Below are 22,715 nucleotides of genomic sequence, written 5' to 3' on the forward strand. Positions count from 1 at the left end.
TGCAATGGGAAGCCTTCAGAGGCACAATGGGGTTCTGCTGGGGTGACCTAGTTGGTGCCTAGCCATGGAGCAGTGCATGAGTCCCAGTTAGCCCTCTGGCTGGGCAAGAGAAAGCAGCTCAAATATGAGCCCAAACTGTGCCACTGACCCATCAGCTGCTAAGGAACCTCAGAGTCAAAGCTAACTTAGAAATTTTAAGGCAGGAGAATGTGAAAGGAGGGGCCCTTCTATGTACAAGCTCCCCCGAGACCCAGAGGGCTGACTTCAGAGACAGACAATAAGAGCTCTGTTGTCAGGGTCTCTCTTCAGAATTCAAGCAGGACTCCAAAACTGGAAACTAGATCAACAAACAATTTAGTTAGGAGGTATCTTGTATGAAATGGAGCCTCGTTTGCCTGAAGCAAAGCAAGGGGAGGAATGTGTGTGTGTCTGTGTGTCTGTGTCTGTGTGTCTGTGTGTGTGTGTGCACAAGCGCGTGCCAGGAAGACTCCTAACTATTCGATCTCTCTTTTGTGGAGCTGGGGTGGGAGGTACCAAAACATACCACAAGGCTATGCCACAAGACACTCTCACAGGAAAAGGATTATGAGGTAAGATACGGGGAAGGTGACTGGATAGCTCTGCAGAAGGGATGTGAACTTTAACCTGGACTCTCGTAAGTCTTTCAAGAAGGTGCCATGGGTGAGATCGCCTACTGGCATTCAAGGGGAATTTTTAGAGTTAAGTCATTTGTCCCTTAAGCTGATTCAGCCATTTCATGGTCCTTTTTCCTTTTGGTTTCCATCACAAACGGTTTTATTTGTGGGCGAGGGGACCAAAGAATCTCTCTTTGGCCTCTAAAGCCTCAGTGAGCGAGAAGGAGCAAGATCAACTGGTGTTCCTTTAAACTCTTAAGGACTCCTGTCTCCCACGGCAGTGGGCATGCTTTGTAAGACTCAAACCCCAGAGGCTGAGAAAATAAATATAGTCATTCCGTGATCGCCTCAGGAGCGCCTTCCAGAGTCTCTTGGGACACCAAACTCCAAGGAAGCGCAAGCCCCTTGTGTATGGCAGGTCATGTCTGCATATAACGTAGCACCCATCCTCCCTGGGTGCGGTGATGTACAGCTGGCCAGCCTGATTTACATGGTAAGATTTTGTCTCAGGAGGACCAAAAAGTAAAAATTCAAAGAGCAGGGCTGACGCTGTGTCTGGAGTGGCAGAATGCCTGCTTGCTGTGCTTGGGTGTGGGGTGAATCCCCAGCACCACAGCGAACTAGATGTGATGGTCCTTTCCCTGGGAAGCGAAGGGAGGGCCCGAAAATTCAAGGTCATCCTCTGTTTACAAAGCAAGTTCAAGGCCAGCATAGAATACACAAGGGCCTAATCAAAAAAAAAAAAAAAAAAATTGTTGCCCAGTTTGTGTCTGTTTGTATACTTAAATCATGCTTAAATCCCATACAATACCTAGTGCAATTCAAGTGATATGTAAAAAGCTACATTGTATTGTTTAGGGGGAAAATGAACATGAAACAATTACCTATACCAAATCAGCACGGATACAATTCTCTGGGATCTATACAAAATTCTGTACAAGGCTGGTCAGATCCACTCATGCAGAATCCGTAGATGAGGAGAGGCATTTGTGTCTTTCCAAATAAAAGAGTAAAACTCAGAAGCTTCCGAGTAGCACACGCCATGCGCACGCACGTACACACACACACCAGCACAAATGACCAAAAGGCAGGCTCACAAGAAAAAAAAAGGTGTGGTTCATATCAAGAAGAGCCAGGTGTCCTTATATTTAGAAGAGTTTGAGCCAGAAAAAGGGGAAAAGAACAATAGAGGTGGAACAAATAGTTGACAGCAAAAGAATTATACATAGCCTCCGAATGTGTGGAAGATACTCAGCTGCCGCCCGGAGTAAAAGATAGAAATTATCATTAGAACAGAATGTTTTGTTTATAAATGTGATTTAAAAAAAAACCACAAGAGTTGGATGATGCAGAGAGGGTGTGGAGAGGCGAGTATCTCCTCTGTAGATCTATGTAGCATAAAAGCTGGCAGTAAGACCGTTTCTAGCAAAGTTAGAATGTTAGTCCCTTTGTCAAGGGTCTACAGTCGGTCCCTCGAGACCCAGCTTTCACCCTCTTCCCCAGGCTCCTGTCTTCCAGGCACCCAGCGCTACCCTAGTTGGGTTCAGCTAATAGGACATAATGAAATATAAGTATTTCTTAGTTGCCCCTCCTGCCCCCCACCTCTCTGCCTCTCCTGCCTCTCTGCCCCCCACCTCTCTGCCCCATGCCTCTCTGCCCCTCATCTCTCTGACCCCTCCGCCTCTCTGTCCCCCCCGCCTCTCTGCCCCCCTCCCCGCCTCTCTGCCCCCCACCTCTCTACCCCCCACCTCTCTGCTCCCCCCCACCTCTCTGTCCCCCCTCTCTGCCCCTGCCTCTGTAAGCCACTGTGGCCTTGAAATGTCATTTAATTTCCTGTCACAACTCTCTACTCAGGATTTTCTCCTTACAAATTTGTGCTGGCTTGTATTATTTCTCTCCAAGGCCATAGTAATACTGTCCACCCTGTTGTTAGCAGATGGCACTGAATGCTCCTAATGGTGGACATACATCTAAACCACATGTTTATAACTAGACCTTGTTAAAATCACCCTCAAAATATGCTAACTGGCTGGTGCTGTTTTCTGTAATGACCTAATAGCTGTCTGCCCTCAGTCTTCACTCATTTTGTGCTATAATAATGGAACAGCGCGGATTGAGTAGCTTTTAGTAAACAGAGTTATTTGGCTTACAATTCTGGACTCTGGGAAATCCAAGATCACAGCCACAGCAAGGAATAAGTGGACTGGAGCAAGGGTAAGTCCCAACACCAAATCTCACAGTTAGTTCCATATGTGGCACTTGGTGACATCATCTGGGCTCTAACAGTCTTGGGTAGCCCCAGCCCTCCAGCTCTGTCTGCTGTCTGTGGGGTGTGTGCCCCTTTCCCTTGGGCCAGCCCCAACTTGCTCCCTGCAGCTTTCCTTGGACAACATTCCACATTTTTGACATCTCTGACAACCTAGGGTCCCTAATGCAATGCGGACTTGATCAGCACAGCTTGACACAGAGCCTTTTCAGGAGCTTTGCACAAGAAATACACATTCTGCTTCCCTCAGGAGCTTTCTGAATCATCCGTTTAAGACTCCATTAATTTATTCACCCTTGTGTCTTGCATTCCTGCAAAGCAAGCACCATACAGAATACCAAGATTCTGCTACCAATTTGAGATGTAGCCCAGCCTCCCTGGACCTCAGCTACTGTTAAAGACAGCAGTTTTCCAGTGGGGGGAGGGGACCATTGGATCCTGCCTCTTCCTCTTCCAGTGCTTTCTTTTCCCTGGAGCCCTCAGCGGGTGGTGCGATCCTAAGGCAAGGTCTCTTTAGCGTGCTAAGGTCTCTAACGGTTACCAGCTTCATCCGCACCCATCCTTCCCTGCAGGCAACTTTAAACTCTCTCCCTTCCTTGCCAGGCTGCACGGTTTTTCCTGTATTTTTACTTCTCTGTTGCTCTCTCTCACCACAGACATGGATAAGAATGGTGAGCAATATCCATGACAGCCCGTGTGCACGCCCTGCCTTTAATTAAGATGCCCTCCTCTGTACAAATAAGTCTGTTACTTCCAACTCAGCAGCACTCAGGTTCTTGGTACCAGGCAGATTCTGTGCTGGCTATGCAACAGATGACCTTTTAGCCAACTCCCCTGCAGAACCCTTGCTCCTCTCTGAGGCTGTAGAACACAGTCTTTGCCGCGTGTGTGTCTGAGAGCATTTTGGTCTTCCAACGTCCTACTTAAAGCTTTAAAGCACTTTATAAGGCGCTTAAAAGCTTCTATAGCCAACAGCTCCAGAAGCCCCACATTCCTCCCCCAAACGGGTCAAGCTTATAACAGCAACTGCTGCCCCCGTTCCCAGTTTCCTCTATCGGTTACCTGTTTCATGGTGTAACCAAACACCTGACCAGAAGCAACTCAAGTGGAGAATTCTTTTGGCTCACAGTTTTGAGCGGGTCTAAAGCATCAGGGCAGGGGAAAATGGCAGAGTCCATGGTGGCTAGAGGGATGTCCTACGTGAGGGCGTGTCCATAGATGCATACTGCGCAAGTATATTAATAAGCTAGAAATTTTTCTTTGCTGGGAAGACTTCTCAAATTTATTTTTAGGTAGGAAAAAAAAAATGAAGCAGAATGGGGCAGTACAGTCTGCTTCTTGTCTGAAAGAAAGGGAAATGCATTCGGCCAGAACACTGCTGTCTGCCTCTGCTCCTGGCATTTGGGAAGCTGAGGCAGGAGGCTTGCTCACGTTGGAGCCAGCCTGGGCTACGTAGCCTGTGTCACAGCAGTTAAGGTCTTGTACTGCTCTGACAGAGGATTGAGGTTCAGCTGTCAGCACCCGTGCAGGGTGGCTCAGGACTGCCACAGGCACCAGTGCTCACATGCACATGCCCACACAGAGACACATAGCTTAATTTTTAAAATTTAATTATCTATCAATTAAAACTAAATTAACCAAATGCCTATTACCTTTTCAAAAATATAAGCTTAAAAAGTCTCCTGAACTAGGGATTAATATCACAGCCTGAAGCAGGTGAAGACAGATCCCAAGGAACAGGAAAGACAGAACCAGGAATGTGGCTGCTGCTGCTGCTGCTGCTGCTGCTATTGCTGCTGCTGCTGCTGCTGCTGCTGTTGCTGTCCTCAGGGTGGCTAGCTCAGGCTGGCTTCGAACTCCCTATGTAGCTGAGGATGAGCTTGAACTTCTAATCCTTCCCTGCCTCTCCGAGTGCTTAGATGATAGATGTGCACTACCACACTGAGTTTATGCAACTTTAACCCTAACCCTATCCTACCCAGGGCTACCAGCAGAGCTGCAGCTGCAGCTAAATTTGACTAATTCTTGCTTGTCTTTTATTAGCATATTTATGTATGTCATACGTATTACAATCTAACTGGACAGTCTGGAGTTTGATCGCCTCAATATTGTTTTCTTTCAGGTGCGAGAACAAAGACGGGACTTAAAATCCAGCCAGGATGCTTTCAAAAAACAGCGTCTCCATCATCGGTTTAGTTAGCCAGTGTCTCGTGGGTAAGTTCTGCCTCTCGGCCCAGCTGTTAGAGGAGCAAGCCTGTGTTCACATCATCACACAGAGGCCTGGTGTGGGGCGGCACGTCGATGCTCACAGCTGGAGTACCCCGATCGGCATGACCAGCGTCAGGCAGCCCATACGCGCTCATTTGTGCTAAGCCAGAATAATCTAAGGAGCAGTCATATGAGGGAAACAGCCTTGTTATAATTCCAAGGGTGGTAGCCCTCCACACCCGAGTCTAATTCACGTTGGAGTTCAGAACAGGTGAACCCTGTACCTCTTCCTGAGTATACTAAACTGAAAACCCATCCCTGAACTTTGGTTTATTCATTTCATTTATTTTTAGCCCTTTCCTTTTCTACAGTTTTCCCACACACACTTTCTTTCCCTTCCTCTTGACTGTTTTAACTCCACGATGTCATCTGTCCCATAGTTTGTCCTTAGGATATCCATAACTAGGACAACGGTCCCATGTAGGCATCCGTGGGTAATGTGTACCACCCATGGTCTCCAACTTCTATAAACCCACCAACCCTTGCTGTTTGTGTCAGCCGGGTCCCAGAGACGTCACTTCACATCTGCCCCAGATGCTGCCTTCAGACCTCACGTCCTCCACAGCATTTTGTTCACACAAGAAAATCTCATTGTTAACTAGCACATGCGCGTCCAAGGCTCTGCATTTAGAGTGATGTTGACCATCTGAGCCCAGACCAGTCCTTGCTATAATTTGTCTTTCTTCCTCCTAGTGAGCATGAGCCTACAGTGTGGATTATTCTCTGCTTTTAATGGTAAGAATTATTCTGACCTTGACTGAACTGAATGTAAGGGTCAAAGTGTCGAGCTAACACCCAGGGAGAGGGGAGATTTAATTTTGGACCCCAGATATGCTAACCAGTTTACTGGAATCCTATGTCCATAAGAGACTTAAGACTGTTTAATTGTTTTATTTGTCTCCTAAAACTATCATAAGGCAGGGGGCGGGAGGGGGGCACCACTAGTGATCATCAGGAAAGCCTCTTAAAGGCATACTGAAGCTTTTACTCTCACTGATAAAAAGAAGAACGAGATGGAACATGGCCCAGACATAATTTCTCTTTAATTTCTAATCTTCTGTACATTGGTTTCAGGTACAGGAAAATACATTTCTTTATCTAAAGTTTTTCCTCCTTTGTGTGAGGGGAAGAAGGAAGGCAGGTGTGGAAAAACAACCCCTGGTCCAGACCAGCCTGACTGTCCTGGTTCTGTGAACCATACAACTGATGATAAATGAAGAGGCCCTTTCTCCCCGAGTTTACAGGGTGCGGAGTTCCTGTTTGTTAGCTTTGTCATCACCAAGCAACTGAATTACTTCACTTCCCACGTCCAGTAGGCTTCCTGTGTTTCCTAGATGCCAGCAGGCTTCCACGGGGCTTTCTCTGCGGGAAGTGTAGGTCTGATCTCCTAAGAGCGGGAGCAATCCTCAGTTCCAAATTAAATTGGTTTTTTTTTGTTTTGTTTTGTTTTTTTCTTTTCACTTCCTGTTCTTTCTAGAGGAACCTTGCACTGTAAACCTGGCATTACGCAATTTCCGACTAATTTTATCATGGGAACTGAGGAACAAATCCACCCCGCCGACTCAGTACACAGTGTTGTACACGGTCATGAGGTTGGTTCGCATTTTACGTCTTTCCTCTTGTTGAATGTGTTTTCATTCTTCCTGTTCTGTGACTTCTCCCCTCGGTGTGCATACTTCCTGTGCTAACAAAATAGTGTGGAGGACGGGAATTTGTTAATTTATATGTTCCGAGGTCGGGGCGGTGTACATGTGTACGTGTGTGCAGAGGCCAGAGGTTGACACTAAGTGTCTTCCTCCATCGCTCTGACCTTCTTTTTTGAGACAACCTCTGTCACTGGGCTTGAGGGTTTTGCTAGGTTAGCTGGCCAGCAAGCCACAGGGATCCTACAGTCCTCAGCTGTCCCCGTATGTCTCCGGCTGTCCCCAGCTGTCTCCGGCTGTCCCCGGCTGTCTCCGGCTGTCCCTGGCTGTCTCTGGCTGTCCCCGGCTGTCTCTGGCTGTCCCCAGCATTCTCTGGCTGTTTCCAGCTGTCCCCGGCTGTCTTCAGCTGTCTCCGGCTGTCCCCGGCTACCCCTGGCTGTCTCTGGCTGTTCCCCGCTGTCTCCGGCTGTCCTTGGCTACCCCCAACTGTCTCTGGCTGTCTCCAGCTGTCTCTGGCTGTCCCTGGCTGTCTCTGGCTGTTCCCAGATGTCCCTGGCTGTCCCCGGCTAGGATTATGGGTGCATGCCTTTCTTGCTGTGTGGGTCCTGGGGATCAAACTCAAGTCCTCGTGCTAGCTGGGCAAGCACTTTACTGACTCAGCCATATTCCAGCTCCATCTTGGATTTTTTTTTTTTTTTAATTCTGAACCTTAAAAGGCCAAAGCCAAAACACCTATCCTTTCATGATTAATTTAAATTATTTAATAACCCAGAGCTGTTTTAAGGGCAAAGCTTGTGTTTATAACCAAAGCCAAATCCTAGCAGTTTACAGTTTTCACAGTGACTTCTCTTCAGCGTCACTGTGGCCTTTCATAGAGCTCACTGTTGACCACATTGATAGTTTGCACCCATGTTCCTTTACTTGTGGAGGCAAGGCAGACTCCAGAAAGTTCTGGTCAACAAGCTTGGGTCCAAAGCCATTTGGTCACTGACCAGCGTAATACTTAGCCCAGAGTCTTCGTCTCTGAGGAAGGACCAACCACCCAGCTGGCTGTCCCTACTCACACAGTCCAACACCAGCCCAGGGAATAGGGTGCTCGCCCGCCCACCACAGTTAACAGCCATGCATGGCACCACAGACCTGCCCTTGGGCAAACTCATCTAAACAACCCTTCAGCCTTAGGCTCTCTTCCCTACCTCATGTTGGCAGTTAGAACTACGTTACCTTACTTCCCAAAGCCTGGAGAGCAGACATCCGAGGCATCCCTAAAGTAACACAGTTCTGCCTTGAGATTGAACTGTATGACCTTCAGCCAGAGAGAGAGGTCTCGGGAAAGCAAGAGGGCTGGGCCGAGGCCAGGAAAGCCCAAGCCCAGGGTTCCTTCCTTCCTTCCTTCCTTCCTTCCTTCCTTCATCATTCATTCATTCATGCATGCATACATGTATGCATACACGTATGTATGTATGCATGCAGTAGATTCCATCGATGAAGCAAAGAGCCTTCCGTCTTAGGCACAGATATTCAGAAAGAAGCTGGAGACACCATTAAACAAATAAAGGCATAATATAGCAGCCAGAGGTGAACCCTTAAGGGGAAAAAATCCAGAAGAGATCAAAAGTGTTGGGGTATGGAGAGTTTAACATGTTCATTTTTAAGTTAAGTAATTGTGGGGTACCTGGGCAAGGCTATAAAGGAAATGAGGAATGGGGTGCAGAAAGTGGGTTCTCAGAACATACATGCTCAGCTTTTCCTTTTTCATCTTTCTCTCCCTCCACAGCAAAAACGAAACATCAAAGGTTGTTAAGAACTGTGCAAATATCACGGAGTCGTCATGTGATGTGACCGGCCAGTGGAATGACACCATTGAGAACTATGTCCCCATCATCTTAGTGTATAGAAGGGACTCGATGGCAAACTGTTGTGCAGGCTCTGTCCTGCTCACAGACGGTGAGTGGGGTCTCTGTGCTTGTGAACCTCATCAGTGGTTTGTGGTGAAAAGAGGGGGGAGTTGGGCTTGAGAGTTGGGCTGACTCCTGGCCCTAACTTGTGTGGTCATTTGGTTGCTCAGAGCCTTAGCTTTCTGATCTAAAAGGTAGGTTCATAACCTGCACATCTCAGGTTTTTGTTCAGTACCTATATAAGGCAGGTTTTCAGCAGTAGTTGTAGCCATTTTCCTGTCAGCTCTACAGCCTGACAGGAAGTGGGGAGGAGGAGCTGTGTGGCTCTTTCTATGCTGTCACTTCTCTTCAGGCCCGTGTCTTCCTGCCCACCACAACCTCATCCGAGATGGTACCCTGAGAGCTGTGTGTGTGAACACCTAGGGCGCTCAGCGCACAGGGCGAGCGGAGCCCAGGGGTGGGGTAATCCCCTTCTCTTCCCGTTCCCAAAGGCCTTTCCCTGAGCATTTGTGCTAGTGGCTCCAGCTCCATTACCTTTTCAACTTCTAAATTTATAACTGGTTTCCAAATTAATGTTATGGCTTCAGCACACTATTACAGACCAAGTAGGTGTGTGCACACATGCATACCTGGAAAAGTGATAATGGTGGCCTAACCATGACCGATGATTCAGATCTTAAGAGGTTGCCCCAGGGCAGTGCAGGCTTTGGATTAACATTCATATCTGCGCATGCACTCACACTCACAGAAAAGAAAGGAAAAAGAAGAAGAAGAAGAAGAAGAAGAAGAAGAAGAAGAAGAAGAAGAAGAAGAAGAAGAAGAAGAAGAAGAAGAAGAAGAATTATTTATAGGTCCTGATAAAGAATACATGTTAAAATAATAAGTATTTTTCATGATCCTAATGATGAATATGAAAAAAATACTAAAACCTTAGATCACCAGGTATGGTGGTGCACACCTCTAAACCCACCACCTATGAGCCTGCGACAGAAAGATTATTATAGGCTTGAGGTCAGCCTCATCTACATAGAAAGTAGGAAGTGAGCCAAGACTACATAGCCAGACCCTGTGTCAAATAAACAAACAAAACAAAACCCCCAAGATTACAAAATAACAACAACAACAACAATAGACATATCATGCTTTGACAGAGTTCTTCTGAATGGATCCAGTATATATATATATATATATTTTTTTTTTTTTTTTTTTTTTTTAAGTAACATGAGCCAGGAGGTTGGTTCAGTGGGTAAGGGCACTTGCCACCAGAACTGACAAACTGAGTTCAGCCTCTGGAACCCACATGGTAGAGAACTGATTCCCAAAAGTTGCCCCCTAACTTTCACACGTGTGCTCACACACAAGCACACACACACACAAAACAAAATAAACTAAAAATGTAAAACACAAAAACACTTTAACATAGTAGATATATTTCCATCAAATATGGGAAGAATGACACTTAAAACCTTTGCCATGTGACCACTCTAACCCAGAATTCCTCTTTAATAATTTGTTATAAAGAAATGACCAAGAGGACTGGAGGGACGGCTCTGCAGTTAGGAGCACAGTGTTCCTGCAGCATCTGGGTTAGGTTCCCAGCACCCTCTCGCCATGTAACTGCGACTTCAGGGATCTGCTGCCCTCTTCTGGCCACTGTTGGCAACTGCATTTATGTGCACATATTTCCACAAACATGCACACATATACATAATTTTAAAGATTTTTTTAAAACTACTCTTTTTAAAAGGAGAAAGAAATGGCTAAGGACAAATGCAAAGATTTAGCTCCAAGAACACTGAATGACACGTTGATTCTGCTCAGAGACATTGAAGAGAATCTATTTGTTCAAAATGATGACTCAGTTGGGGTGGTAAGAACACTGGATTTAAGCCAGGTGTGGTGGCGCACGCCTTTTATCCCAGCACTCGGGAGGCAGAGGCAGGGGGATCTCTTGAGAGTTCGAGGCCAGCCTGGTCTACAAAGTGAGTCCAGGACGCCAGGACTACAAGAGAAACTCTGTCTCGAAAAACCTAAAACAACAACAACAAAATGGGATTTAAATTCAGCATAGGAAGTTATGAAATTAGTCAGAGGTCAGTGATACTCCATAAAGGTCAGAAAAGAAACACTGTAGCCGTTGTGGCCACACACAGTCTCTGTCCTGGGCTGTTATTCGTATTTTCCTTTGTAGTCCCTAAAAAACAAGCAAAATGATCCAAAAGGGGAAAAAATGTGAGATTGTAGGTTGTGCCAAAATCTAACCCATGAGACATGGTTTCCTAACCCTTGGGCTAGATAAATATGTATCAATTTAGTTATCAAATATAGTTAAATGAGCACATGCTTGTAATCCCAGTACTGAAAAACCAGAGGTGGGAGATTGTGAGTTCAAGGCCAGCCTAGGCAGTGTAGGGAAACCCATTGGGTTTTGTTTCTTTAAAGCAAAAGTAAAGTGATAATATACATATATATATACATATACACACACATATATATATGACAGACTTAATTTCAGTGTGTGTGTGTACATCCCTATGCAGATGTAACTATGTATATACCCCAGTTAAAATTTATGACTATGTATATATTTATATACACTAGCATAGAAAAGTTGATTATATTCAAAGCAAATTCCCTGCCTGTATTTCCTGTGGCTGTTTGTTCTTATTAGGTATTCATGTAGAATTATGAAAATAAGTCATTTTAAGTTCTGTATCTAGACTATAACTTGAGAATTTGGAACACTGTTGCTGTCCGTCTGAGGTCAGTGTGCCATGATGTTTCACTTTCGCATTCCCCATTCCTCACCAGTAAACCTAAACACTATCCAGCTAGAATTAGAAGCCCATTCAAGCAGAATTAGCCTTTCTTTAAGAGAAACGCCGTGTATCTGTCCATCGCTCACAACGCACATACCGCTGCCATATGTAAGGACTATTACTCATTTCTCGTCCTGTTTTCTACACAGCTGTTGTTGAGCCACCAGACTTTGAGATTGTTGGCTTTATGGACCACATAGAAGTAATAGTGAAATTTCCACCTGTCATTCCCAAGATATACGAGGAAACCTTACGGGAGATCCTAAGTTATACACAGCTTGTCATCAAGGAACAGACGGGGAATAGCATCAAGATGGTAAGTGGTCCCTAGTGTCCAGACCAAAACAATGCCCAGCTGACAACGGGCATATTTCATGTCCTTTTCTAGAACTGTGTAAAGCCAGGGAAGGGCTGCGGTAGAGGAGGTGGCTCAGTGGCAGAATGCTCGCTATCATGTTCAACACCCAACATTTCGGAGAAAGAGGGACAGAGACAGACAGACAGGGGCGCGGGGTGGGAAAGGAGAAAGGAGCTGTCCATCGCAGCCTTTTAGACTGTTCCCAAAGCCATGTGCACTTATCAGGATCGTAACAACAGTGTAAGATGAAAACTGTAGATGGTGGGCCTCTCCTTCATTAGAAAAAATTGGTCTTTCCATCAAATTAAACCAAGAACTAAAAGAGGCCATCAGTGTAACCCAGGCAACAGGTGGGAGTGGCCTGGACCAGTTGTTGCTGATGTGGCCTTCCAGAGCTCCGTGTGTTTTTATAAGTGGACTCTACGGTGTAGTAGAGAGATGTTAGGGCCACAGCATGTCGCAGTCGCCATTAGCTGAAATAATGTGGACCCTGGGTGAGGCTCGGGTAGGAGCGCCCTTTGAGAAGACTACCTTTGGTGAGTCACGGGGTGAAGCCTGGTTGGGGTGGGCTCCTCAGCCTTTCTTCTAGCGCTGCAGCAGCCATGGAAGGCGAGCCTGAGGGAGGGAGCGTCTAAGATGGGAGGAATGACAGCGGGTCTGCATGCAGGTGAAAGGTCCTAGGTGGGGGTTGGTGGAATCTCTGTTGAGTGGCCTCAAGGGTTAGTGGAATTTTGAGAGCGTAGACAAAGGTGCCCTTGGCTGGGAACAGAGCCGGGGAGTGGAGGATGCAGCACAGATGCAGAAAGAAGAGTGTCTTAATCCCTGGGTTGTTACTGTAAGGAAATACCTGTGGCTGCACACTTTATCAGGAAGGAGGTTATTTTCCCTCTTGCTTCTGTAGCTGAGGCTGAGCAAGGACATTTGTTGATGGCCTCTCCCTCTGACTGGGCCCTGAGGCAGCACAGAAAATGACATGCCAAACTCATCCAGTCACCTCCCAAAGGCCCCACCCCTAACCCCCAGTTAGGCGCCAGCTCCCAATGAGGACTCCATCACAACACAGGAACCTCTGAGGGTCGCGCTCAGCCACATCCGAACAGAACCAGCACCCGCTGGGCAGCCAGCCGCCTTTGCCCAGTGTGACTGGCATGCTCAGGACACGCTCTCCTTCCTCATTACCTCCCTCCACACATGAGCTTGTGATTGGTTGAGCTGATGGCCTATTTGTTTAGTAACTCCTCCTCCTCAAAGAGAAACTGGTCTTACTGAAGGCTTGTACGCCTCAAAGTCCCAACCTGTGAAATTGCTGCTGGAATGCACTTGAAAGATTATTTTTAAAAATACTTTTTACAAAATTATTATTTAGGTTCAGGGTGGGGGCTACAGAAAGATGATAATATTGTAGAAATGACGTCATGGAGACCATTCCTCTTTGAGACTTTTTCTTCTTATCCATAAAATGGATCTGACAGGCTAGATGTCATAGTTTTAAGATATGTGTACATATGTATAAATGTGTGGTTTTGTGATAAATTGCTTCTAGTGACAAAAACCTAGCTAAGCCTGTGATTCTTTTTTAAATTATTTATTTATTTGGTTTGATTTGATTTGATTTGTTTTTTTGAGACAGGGTTTCACTCTGTAGCCTTGGCTGTCCAAGACTCGCTTTGTAGACCAGTCTGGCCTCGAACTCTCAGAGATATACCTGCCTCTTCCTATGATATTTTTTAAACCTAGTTAAAATTTGAAAATGGAACCTTTAGGCCTCGCCTCTCACCGAAGTCTTAACTGATGTGTGTGTGTTTGTATGTGTGTGTGTTGCTGTGTTTCTTTTTTACAGCACGAGCCCAAAATGACTAATGTCTATGGGAACTTCACCTACGTCCTTACAGACTTGCTGCCAAAGACAAACTACTGTGTCTCTGTTTATTTTGACAAGTTAGGCCTGGAAACCGAAATAAAGGCTCCCTTAAAATGCACCCTCTTTCAGCCTGACAAGGAATCAGGTATGGTTAGGCTTTTAAGACTTGCACTTTTATTTTGATGGAAAACCTGTTGAAGGGGGGGGCGGCATATATATCAAGTTCTAGTGCGCTAAATGTACTTCTTCCAATAAATGCACATCACAGAGCTGCTCCTACTGGTCCGTCTCTAATGTCTTGTCCTGCCGTAAGATTGCTTATATATCTACCTGAGAAGGCCAGGCCCCTGTGCCACTTTCACCCAAGGGAATCTGGGTGACATTGAACACTGTGTGCCCACCATTGTTTGTGCCAAGCGCTGGGAGATTGGAGGTTGCTTGGAGCCCTGGCATTCAAAGCCTGGGAAGGTGCAGGATAGGAATTGTGACCGTGGGTGTGAGCCGAAGAGTATTGGTCCTGTGCGGCAGCAGAGAGGAGGTGGCCACTCACAGAGCCAGAAAACTGTTCTGTTACAGAGACACTGGAATAGCCAATCCTGTGACTCCAACCTTTCTTTATCTGAGAAACCTTATGGCCAGACCAAGGGAGTGCCGGCAGGGAACGTGGGGTGTGGTGGTACATGCCTGCACTCTAGCCCTCGGGGAGAAGAGGCGGGATCATCATATATTTAAGGCTGTGTACTGATTTTCCAGCCAGCCTGGGTTACATAGCAAGACCCCACCCGAAAAAGGAAAAGAAGTGGACAGGAGAGCAGCTGAGGTTAGGCGCCTCCCTGTTTCTCAGACCTGTCACTGCCTCTTCAGCTGCCTCACTAAGAGAGAAAGGCTTTGAAAAATCCCCCCACTCCCACCCCTTCAAAGATGGCTTTCTAAATTTCTCAGCCCCAAAGGCAGGGGCTTTGTCATTCATCAGAGTAAAATTAAGTTTGGATTTGCAAGGAAATGACGAGACGACTCGAACTATAAATATCCTCCAGCAATGGACTCATAATCTGAGCGTTTGACCTCTAATCAATGGCACCATTTTGGGACTGTCTGGTCTTTGGGAGGTTGGACCTGACTGGGTAAAGTAGGTCACTGGGAACAGGGCTAGCGTTGGAAGGCCGTACCCACCCCTGGTCCTGCGGTGCTGCATGCTCTGTGCTTCCTCGACCTCCACCTGAACAGCTTCCGGAACACACTCCACCCCGCCTTCCCTGCCAGGATGCACACTCTGAAACCGTGAGCCAAAATCAATCCTGTCACCTTCAGTTTCTTCTGTTTGGCAGTCTGCCACAATGTTGCCAGGGGAGCTGTTACAAATGACATAGCTATTCCAACATCTAGCAAGCTGAGCTACAGAGGGCCGGGTGCTAAGGGTATCCTGACAGCAGTTGTAACCTTCATGGTGTAATTTCTCAAGGCTGAAAGATACACAGACTGGATGTTAAAAGCCAAAGGCCAACCTTAGCTTAAGTTGTGTTCTGGTCTCTGTACTGAGCAGCTCTTACAAAACTGTTAACCCAAGCCTCAAAGAGGCCAGCATATTCGTGACTGACACCAGATCTCTTAACTCTAAGTCATGTCCCACCTGTTACCCAGGGTCAGAGCAGACCAGGCAGGATATGGGTCAGTTTCCACAAGATACACACACACACACACACACACACACACACACACACACACACATACACACACACAAACTAGCCACAAGCTTAAAGTCTTCAGGCCATATGGACTCCTGTCCAACTTGGCTACAAAATCAAGAACTCCCAAAAACTGCTCTCAGGTCCAGGAATTTGATGAAGTGCTTCACACACCTCGGGAGAGCACCAGACTTCCGTGACCATTTGGGGTAAAGGTGAAGAGGTACATGGGACAAGGGACGGGGAGACCTTAGCTGCTTCCGTGACGTCAGCCTGCATTGTCCTCCCAAGGACGTCAGTATGTCCACTAGCCCAGAAGAGCCTCAAGTCCCCTCATCCAGGGATTACCTAGAACTAGCCAAGTCGTTGGCCACAGTAGGAGCCTTCAACTCCTAAGGTCAGGAGGGCTGGACAAGAAGGAATGGACCCTCCCTCATCATCCTGGCTATTTCCTCTACAGATCAGCTCTCACTGAAGCTGTCTTGCTGCCCTGCCCCCCCCCCCCCCCCCCCCCCCGCTTCATTAGCAGAAACTCAGCTGTGGTTGCTACCTTGGTCCCTTTTCTGCTGTCTTAATGGAATACCCCAAGTGGATAACATTATATAAAAAAGGAGAGATTTGTTTCTCCAAGTATTGGGGGCTAGGAACCAAAATGGGAAGGCTTCCTTGCTGCCTCACACGTCACAGAGGGGAGGTGGCAAGCTGCCACGTTTGCAGTATCTCACCCGTTCCCATAATAACAGTATTACTCCTTGCATGAGGGCAGAGCCTTGTGACCCACGCACCTCCTAAACACCCCACCTCCCCAGCACACACACACACACACACACACACACACACACACACACAAATGTAATAAAAGTTAAATTCAAGTACAACGACCAAGGGAGGTTTACTGTGACCCCAAGTTCCTGGCCAAGCAGTTGGCGATTCTCTGAAGATTGGCCTACTCCACCCACCCCTAAGCTCCTCCCACTAAGACGAGGCCTTTGCAATAGCTGTGGGTTCATCCCACCATTCTCCAGTGTGAACACATCAGTTTACTTATCTCTGGCCTCCCTCCTTCTGTCATTAACTGAGACAATTAAAGGGCAGGAAACTAAGATATCCAGATGGTTGTGGTTTTCTTGTCAGGCACTCGGCAGTCAGATCCGGGTAATGTGACCCTCTTAGTATTCAGCTGCCATTTGAATTACTCTTAACCCTAACACCGAAGCTTGGATAGCTGCACTTTGATGGACAGCTGAGACCAGTACTGACTCTTAGGGCAACGGTCACAGGAGGATGTCAGCCCAGAGAGACGGCGAGACAACTTCCCCTCACTAATCCCTATATTCATCCATTGGCTCTTAGGAAGCCCTGAGAGGAATCTATTCATTTGACAAACACAGCGGTGATGAAACTAGAAAGCTCTCACTTTGTGGGATTCCCGCTGCAGTAGAAGACAAAATAGTGAGATTAAAAGATAGAAATGCACCAGGCATGGTGGCACACGCCCTTAGTCCCAGTACTTGAGAGGCAGAGGCAGGTGGAGTTCTGTGAGTTCGAGGCCAGTCTACAAAGTGAGTCTAGGACAGCCAGGGCTGTTACACAGAGAAACCCTGTCTTGGAAGAGAGAGAGACAGAGAGAGAGAGAGAGAGAGAGAGAGAGAGAGAGAAATACGATGACAGTAAGAACCAAGGGAAAAAATAAAGCAAGAAGGTAGATGAGGAAATGTCTGGGGGAGGGTGGGTGGGTCACTTTTAAATATGGCCGACCTGGTGCACATTCCCTATTCAATAGTGATTTATGTGGAGGTGGGCAAACCTCAGAGGAAGGAAGATAAGGAAGCTAGTGTGGGCCAACGCAGAAAAAGAAAGCTAGTGGGTATCCTTGGTGTGGGCACCCCCCAGTTAAGCAGCCCAATCCCAGGGGCTTGTTGGGAACCTGTCACACTCAGTCACTGGGGTCCTTAATAGCCCTGGGTGGTGTGATGATATCCAGGTGGGAGCGACTTTGCTTTGACCAAGGTCAAGTCCTTAAGAAACAGCTCACACTTAGCACCAAAGCACCTAAGGCTCACTGACGGGAAAAGGGATGTGGGTGGGATGCCCACAGCAAGACCAAGGGGAGGGGTATGTCCTGAGTGAGGGCCCAAGGGAGTCCTGGATAAGAGCCACATAAAGATATCTGTATCTTGACCCTAGATTTGTCAACATCCTACCTCCTGTGGCCAAAGAAGCTTGGTAGTTCCTAATAAATTCAGAAGGGAGATAGATTATCCGGGGCCACCCACGTGAGCCTCCCTGGGAGCACAGAGGACGGTGACAAGGCAAGCAGAGGTCAGACACCGAGAGACTGGGAGTTGCTAAGCAGCTGGCTCTGAGGATGAAGGAGGGGGTCTCCAAAGCAGAAAAAGTGATAGAAATGGAACTCTGATGCCACCCTGCCAGTGCCCTGTGATCTTTATTCCAATGGAACTCATTTTGGGTGTGTAAACGTCGGCATTGTAAGCCAATCTGAGTTGAGCTGGGTTTTCACCACCTTGCTTTTGTAGGCAAGAACATAGCAGGCGCCAAGCAAATGGGTCCAGTTGACATAGCAGGGAGGGGGATTCTGCGTATTGGGTTCAGCAAGTTCTAAGGGCCTGGGGCAGCATTGGCCTGGAGTGATTTTTCAGGAGTGGAGTGAGCAAAGGAGGATCCGTACTAGTTTAGGTTAAAGAGGGCTCTAGGTGGTGTGGGTCTTTAAAAGCCACTAGGAGAGTTGGGGACCCTGGTGGGACTAACTTAGAATGTAAGAGGATAGATGTGCCACAAAGGGGGGGGGTCCCAGTGACTCCCTGCCAGACATTGAGATAATCCGAGTGGTTCTCACCCAGAGGGACTGGTGGAAAGAAAGTTCTCCTGTGGAAAACAGCAATCCTAAAACATCATCCGTGCTGCCCAGGGCTGCTCCTAGGTTTTCAAGAGAAACACAAGACGCATCCAAGGTCAAGATTTGAAGATACACATCTGGTCTTCCCTTCCCAAAGTGAGGTGATCTAACTCCTCTTTTAGAAAGGTGATCTACCATGGTTACATTCCCGAGCAATCAGTTACAACACAAGAGGGATTGCATTTTAAGTTACCACTGAGCTAAAACCCGAACACAAGATCTTCATGTCATAAGGACCTCTGAGACTGTGACATCATCGCCACTGGAGCAGCATAGCCCTAGCTTGCTAATGTAACTTGCATACTGGGCTTTGTATTACAGAGTCGTCTGGGTTTACCACACTGCTCTGTGTAGACTCTGGAAAGTTGGGTAGATCTGCGAGTCAGGGCCCCCGTGTCACACCCACACTTCACCCCAGGGTTATGTGGGTTTGCCTCTCCCTTCTTGGGAAGTGTGTAAAGATTTGTGTGTCTGAAAGGTGTGCCTCGAGCCTACGCCCGACTCCAGACCCTCCCAGATGGGAAGGTTCCTCTGGATTCCCGAATCAGTGCTAACTACTGAGCTGGCCACTGATCCCTTCTCCGGTCAAAAGACTTGAAGTGTGCGATCCACTTTCAGCCCCTTTTGCGCTCCTGTGTCTGTTTTTCCCTGAAGATCTAGATTATAGCTCCATTTGGGAAATTTCAGAGAGCTGTGCATGCAGCGACACCCTGCATCTCAGCCCAGTTATACCCAGGGGAAACAGCTGCTTTCGCCACAGAGGTAGAACTCCAAAACGACACTTGACTAACGGAAGTTTTTCACCCGCAAAGCAAGTGCCGGGTTTGGGAATGGCCGAGCTGGTTTTCCAGGCTGCCTGGCTGTCCTCTAATACTCCCCATTGGGCTGAGACTGGTGTGGTCTTTCCGCTTTTGTTCGATTTTAATCGTTGAAATTTAAAGAGCCACAGACAGCTAGCAGCTACTACTCTGTTGCAATTATAGAACGTAAGCGACTTTTTTCCCCCCACATTTTTGCCTCCTCTGCATTAACTTCTGACATCAGCCCAATGTGAATGACCATGGATTGCATTTCTTTTTAATAAAACCGTTTATCTTTTCATCAACAGGATCGTCAGAATTTGCCAAAGTAGGAGTAATTACTGGGTGCTTGATAGTGGTGGTTTTCATAGGCACTATCATAGTACTGAAACGGATTGGTTATATTTGCTTAAGAAACAATTTCCCCAATGTCTTGGTATGTAGCTTTTCTATCTTTATTTTTTATTTTAACTTAATGATTTTTGTTGTAGATTTAATATGTTTTCAGGGAAAGAATCTCAGTCGTCTTGGTCATTCTCCATTCCCTGTCATCCTACACGGCTCATCTACCCCCCCCATCTCCCCCACCCCACCCCCTGCGTGCGAGCTCTCTCTCCCTCTCCCTCCCTCTCTCTCTCTCTCTCAGCTCTCTCCAGCTCTCCCTCTCCTCCCCTTCCCGCCTTTCCCTCTGTGGTAGGTATTTGTTTCTGTTAGGTGTCTTCCTCAGTGGCTCCCCAGCTTATTTTTATTTTTTATTTGAGCACCTCCCAGACACCCCCCCCCCCCGCCGCCCGGCTTCATGGTCTTGCTCTCTTTTTAAAAATAAAAAAAGCACCCTACGTTTGTTTATTTGTGATTGGGGAGGGGGCACCTCCCTCAGCATCTCCATGAAGCCAGAGGACAGCTTTAAGGAGGAGTCAGCTGTCTCTGCTCTGTGGGTCCCAGATTGAGCTCCAGTGGTCAATCTTGATGCTAATTGCTTTTACCTGGTAAGCCACCTTGGCAGCCCTTCCCACTTTGATTTGGGGGGAGGGGGGGTTTAAACATGAATTAAGCATGTTTTCTTTTTATTAAAATTACTTTATTTTTTTCCTTCTCAAAAATAAGCTAATGATTGCTTTTTTTTTAACTTTTAACTTTTTAATTTTTGTTTGCAGTTATAATATAATTACATTTTTCCCGCCAAACCCTCCCGTATACTTCTGCTTACTCCCTGTCAAACTCATGGCCACTTTTTTTCATTAATTATTATCTCACACACACACTCCTAAATACATTAGAACAACCTGTTCAGTCTTTATAACCTTACTTTCATGTGTGTTTTTAGGGCTGAGCAGTTGGTACTGGATAACCAGTTCGTGTGCTCCTCCCTGTGGAAGACTTATTTTTCCTACCTCCCAGAATGTCTTAGTTGTCTGGCGTTCTTCTGTGTGTGGGCTTGAGACCTCGCCGGCTTTCTGGGACGCCCCCCCCCAATCCACATTTGCATATCTATTGTGTCCATATTCAGCTCCTGTTTAGGCAATAATGTTGGTGAAACTTTGTGGGTGCAGCTTTTGACATTCCTGGGAGACACAATCTCAAGGCAAACTCCCTGATCCTCGGGCTCTTACCACCTTTCCGCCACCTCTTCTGTAGTGCTCCCTGAGCCTTAAGGGTTTGGTTTTCCTCTATCTTTTGAGACTAGGTCTTTCACTGAACCTGGACACCATCGATTTAGTGAGGCTGGCTGAACAATGAGCTTTGGGGCTCCACCTGTGTCTGTCCCACCTGCTCCCATGCTGGGGTTGCTGGATCCATGAGTACTGGGATTCAGACCTCAGGTGTTACTTGTGCAGAGGCGCCTTGCTGACTGAGCCTGCTCAGCCTCCACCTATTATGTTTAATGACCATGGAATTACATTATTACTAAGACACTATATTTTTTCCAGCTATGGGGCATTTGGATTGATTTTTTTCTCTCTCACTCCAATTAGGAATAGTAGAATGGAAAATTTTATGTAGGTCATCTTTTTGTTTTAGATTACCTCAGTGGACCATATACACACAGTAGGTTCGTCTTATGAAATGCTATAACAAGCTAATTTGCCACACTCTGTTCACTGTCCTGTATAGGAGGGCTCCTCACCTATTACTTTCACTAGTCACAAGGACAATCGTTTGCTTACCTTTCTTCTGTGCTCTGCTTAGAGCTCGGAGTCCTTACGGAGCCTCAGTTTTGATTCTTCGTCTTTCTAAACTTCATATGTTTTGACTCTGCCAACCATTTGTTACTTTTTCTACCCTACAGTCTGCCCTTCACGTTGCTTTCTCATGTCGTAGCTCCTCTGCCTTACTCTGTTCTCCCCGCAGCTGTGTAATCAATTGTTTCTCCACAGCCAATAGAGTTTTAGTCACTTAGTCCCCACGTTAGTCCCCTTCAGTCTGTCTACTAATTCTCTGTTAAAAATTGTTGCTCTCCATTTGAGCAAATCCTCCAGAAATAGGGAACTATGACACTCTAGTGTGTTTATGGATGCATTTGTAACCAGAAAGTTAAGTTTGGGGAATCCGAGTTCAGGGTCTTGAACATGCTGGTAAAGTTCTCAGATGGTCACCGTTTTGTGTTTGACAAATGCCTGTTGACTCTACTGAACGGCAGTGTGTTCCAAGTGTTGGTATGTAGAGCAAGACAAACAGAAACCCTGCCCATGGGTCTTAATTTGAAGAGTTGGGCAGACAGTAATAATTTATAAATCATACTACTAAGCTCAAAAATTCATATTACTCGAGCTAAATTTTAGTTTCATTAATATCTTCTACAGAGTGAGTGCTGGTCTACCCCGGCCTACACAGTGAGACCATCTCACAGGGGGAAAAAATTCAAAAGGTTTAGCAAAATCGTTGCCTACTTAAATTGACTGTGTTTAATTAGAAAATAAGGGTGGAGCAGTCTCCAGCCCCAGGGGAATAAATTACACAAATCACCTAGGGAAAAACTCACTGAGTTTTGCCCAACCCAAACAACTACATAACGTATAGCCAGACCACGAAAGAACACACAGCAAGCTGGGTGTGATGGCGCACGCCGTTAAGCCCAGCACTTGGGAGGCAGAGGCAGGTGGACCTCTGTGAGTTCGAGACTAGCCTGGTCCACAAAGCAAGTCCAGGACAGCCAGGGCTATTATGCAGAAAAACCCTGTCTTCAAAAAAAAAAAAAAAAAAAAAAAAAAAGAACGCATAGCAAGCAGCTCTCTGATAGTTCCCTCTCTTGCCACCTTCCAAGGAACGAATGCTCACCGGGATTGATCCAGATTACTAGTGGCATAGTTTTTTTTTGTTGTTTTTTTGTTTTTTTTTTTTTTTTAATATTTATAGGAATGGAGTATCATTTTCAATAGCCCCAAAATTTGTATAATTACAGAAGTAGCAAATTATTTTTTAATTTACGGACTAATTCTAATTAACTTCCTGAAAAAGATAACAAAAGCCTGTCAGAAAGAAGCCCAGAAACACAGGCACATGCATGGTGGCCAAATGGGAGGCAGTGGCTATGCAAACTGATGAGGAGACAACGCTATCTGTG

At 46.5% G+C, this 22,715-nt stretch overlaps 1 protein-coding gene across 1 annotated transcript in view; it reads left to right on the plus strand.

Moving 5' to 3' along the window:
* The window catches only part of Ifnar2 (interferon alpha and beta receptor subunit 2), a 29,042-nt gene that overhangs the window by 4,829 nt on the left and 1,498 nt on the right, over window positions 1–22,715 (plus strand). The window contains exons 2-8 of the mRNA XM_051150246.1: window positions 5,024–5,115; window positions 5,863–5,904; window positions 6,647–6,761; window positions 8,590–8,759; window positions 11,679–11,845; window positions 13,728–13,893; window positions 19,459–19,586. Of these exons, the coding sequence (XP_051006203.1) occupies window positions 5,061–5,115; window positions 5,863–5,904; window positions 6,647–6,761; window positions 8,590–8,759; window positions 11,679–11,845; window positions 13,728–13,893; window positions 19,459–19,586 (843 nt within the window). The 5' untranslated portion in view covers window positions 5,024–5,060. The remainder of the gene's footprint in view (window positions 1–5,023; window positions 5,116–5,862; window positions 5,905–6,646; window positions 6,762–8,589; window positions 8,760–11,678; window positions 11,846–13,727; window positions 13,894–19,458; window positions 19,587–22,715) is intronic.

This window comes from Acomys russatus, chromosome 8, assembly GCF_903995435.1.
Source record: "Acomys russatus chromosome 8, mAcoRus1.1, whole genome shotgun sequence".
NCBI classification, from domain to species: domain Eukaryota; kingdom Metazoa; phylum Chordata; class Mammalia; order Rodentia; family Muridae; genus Acomys; species Acomys russatus.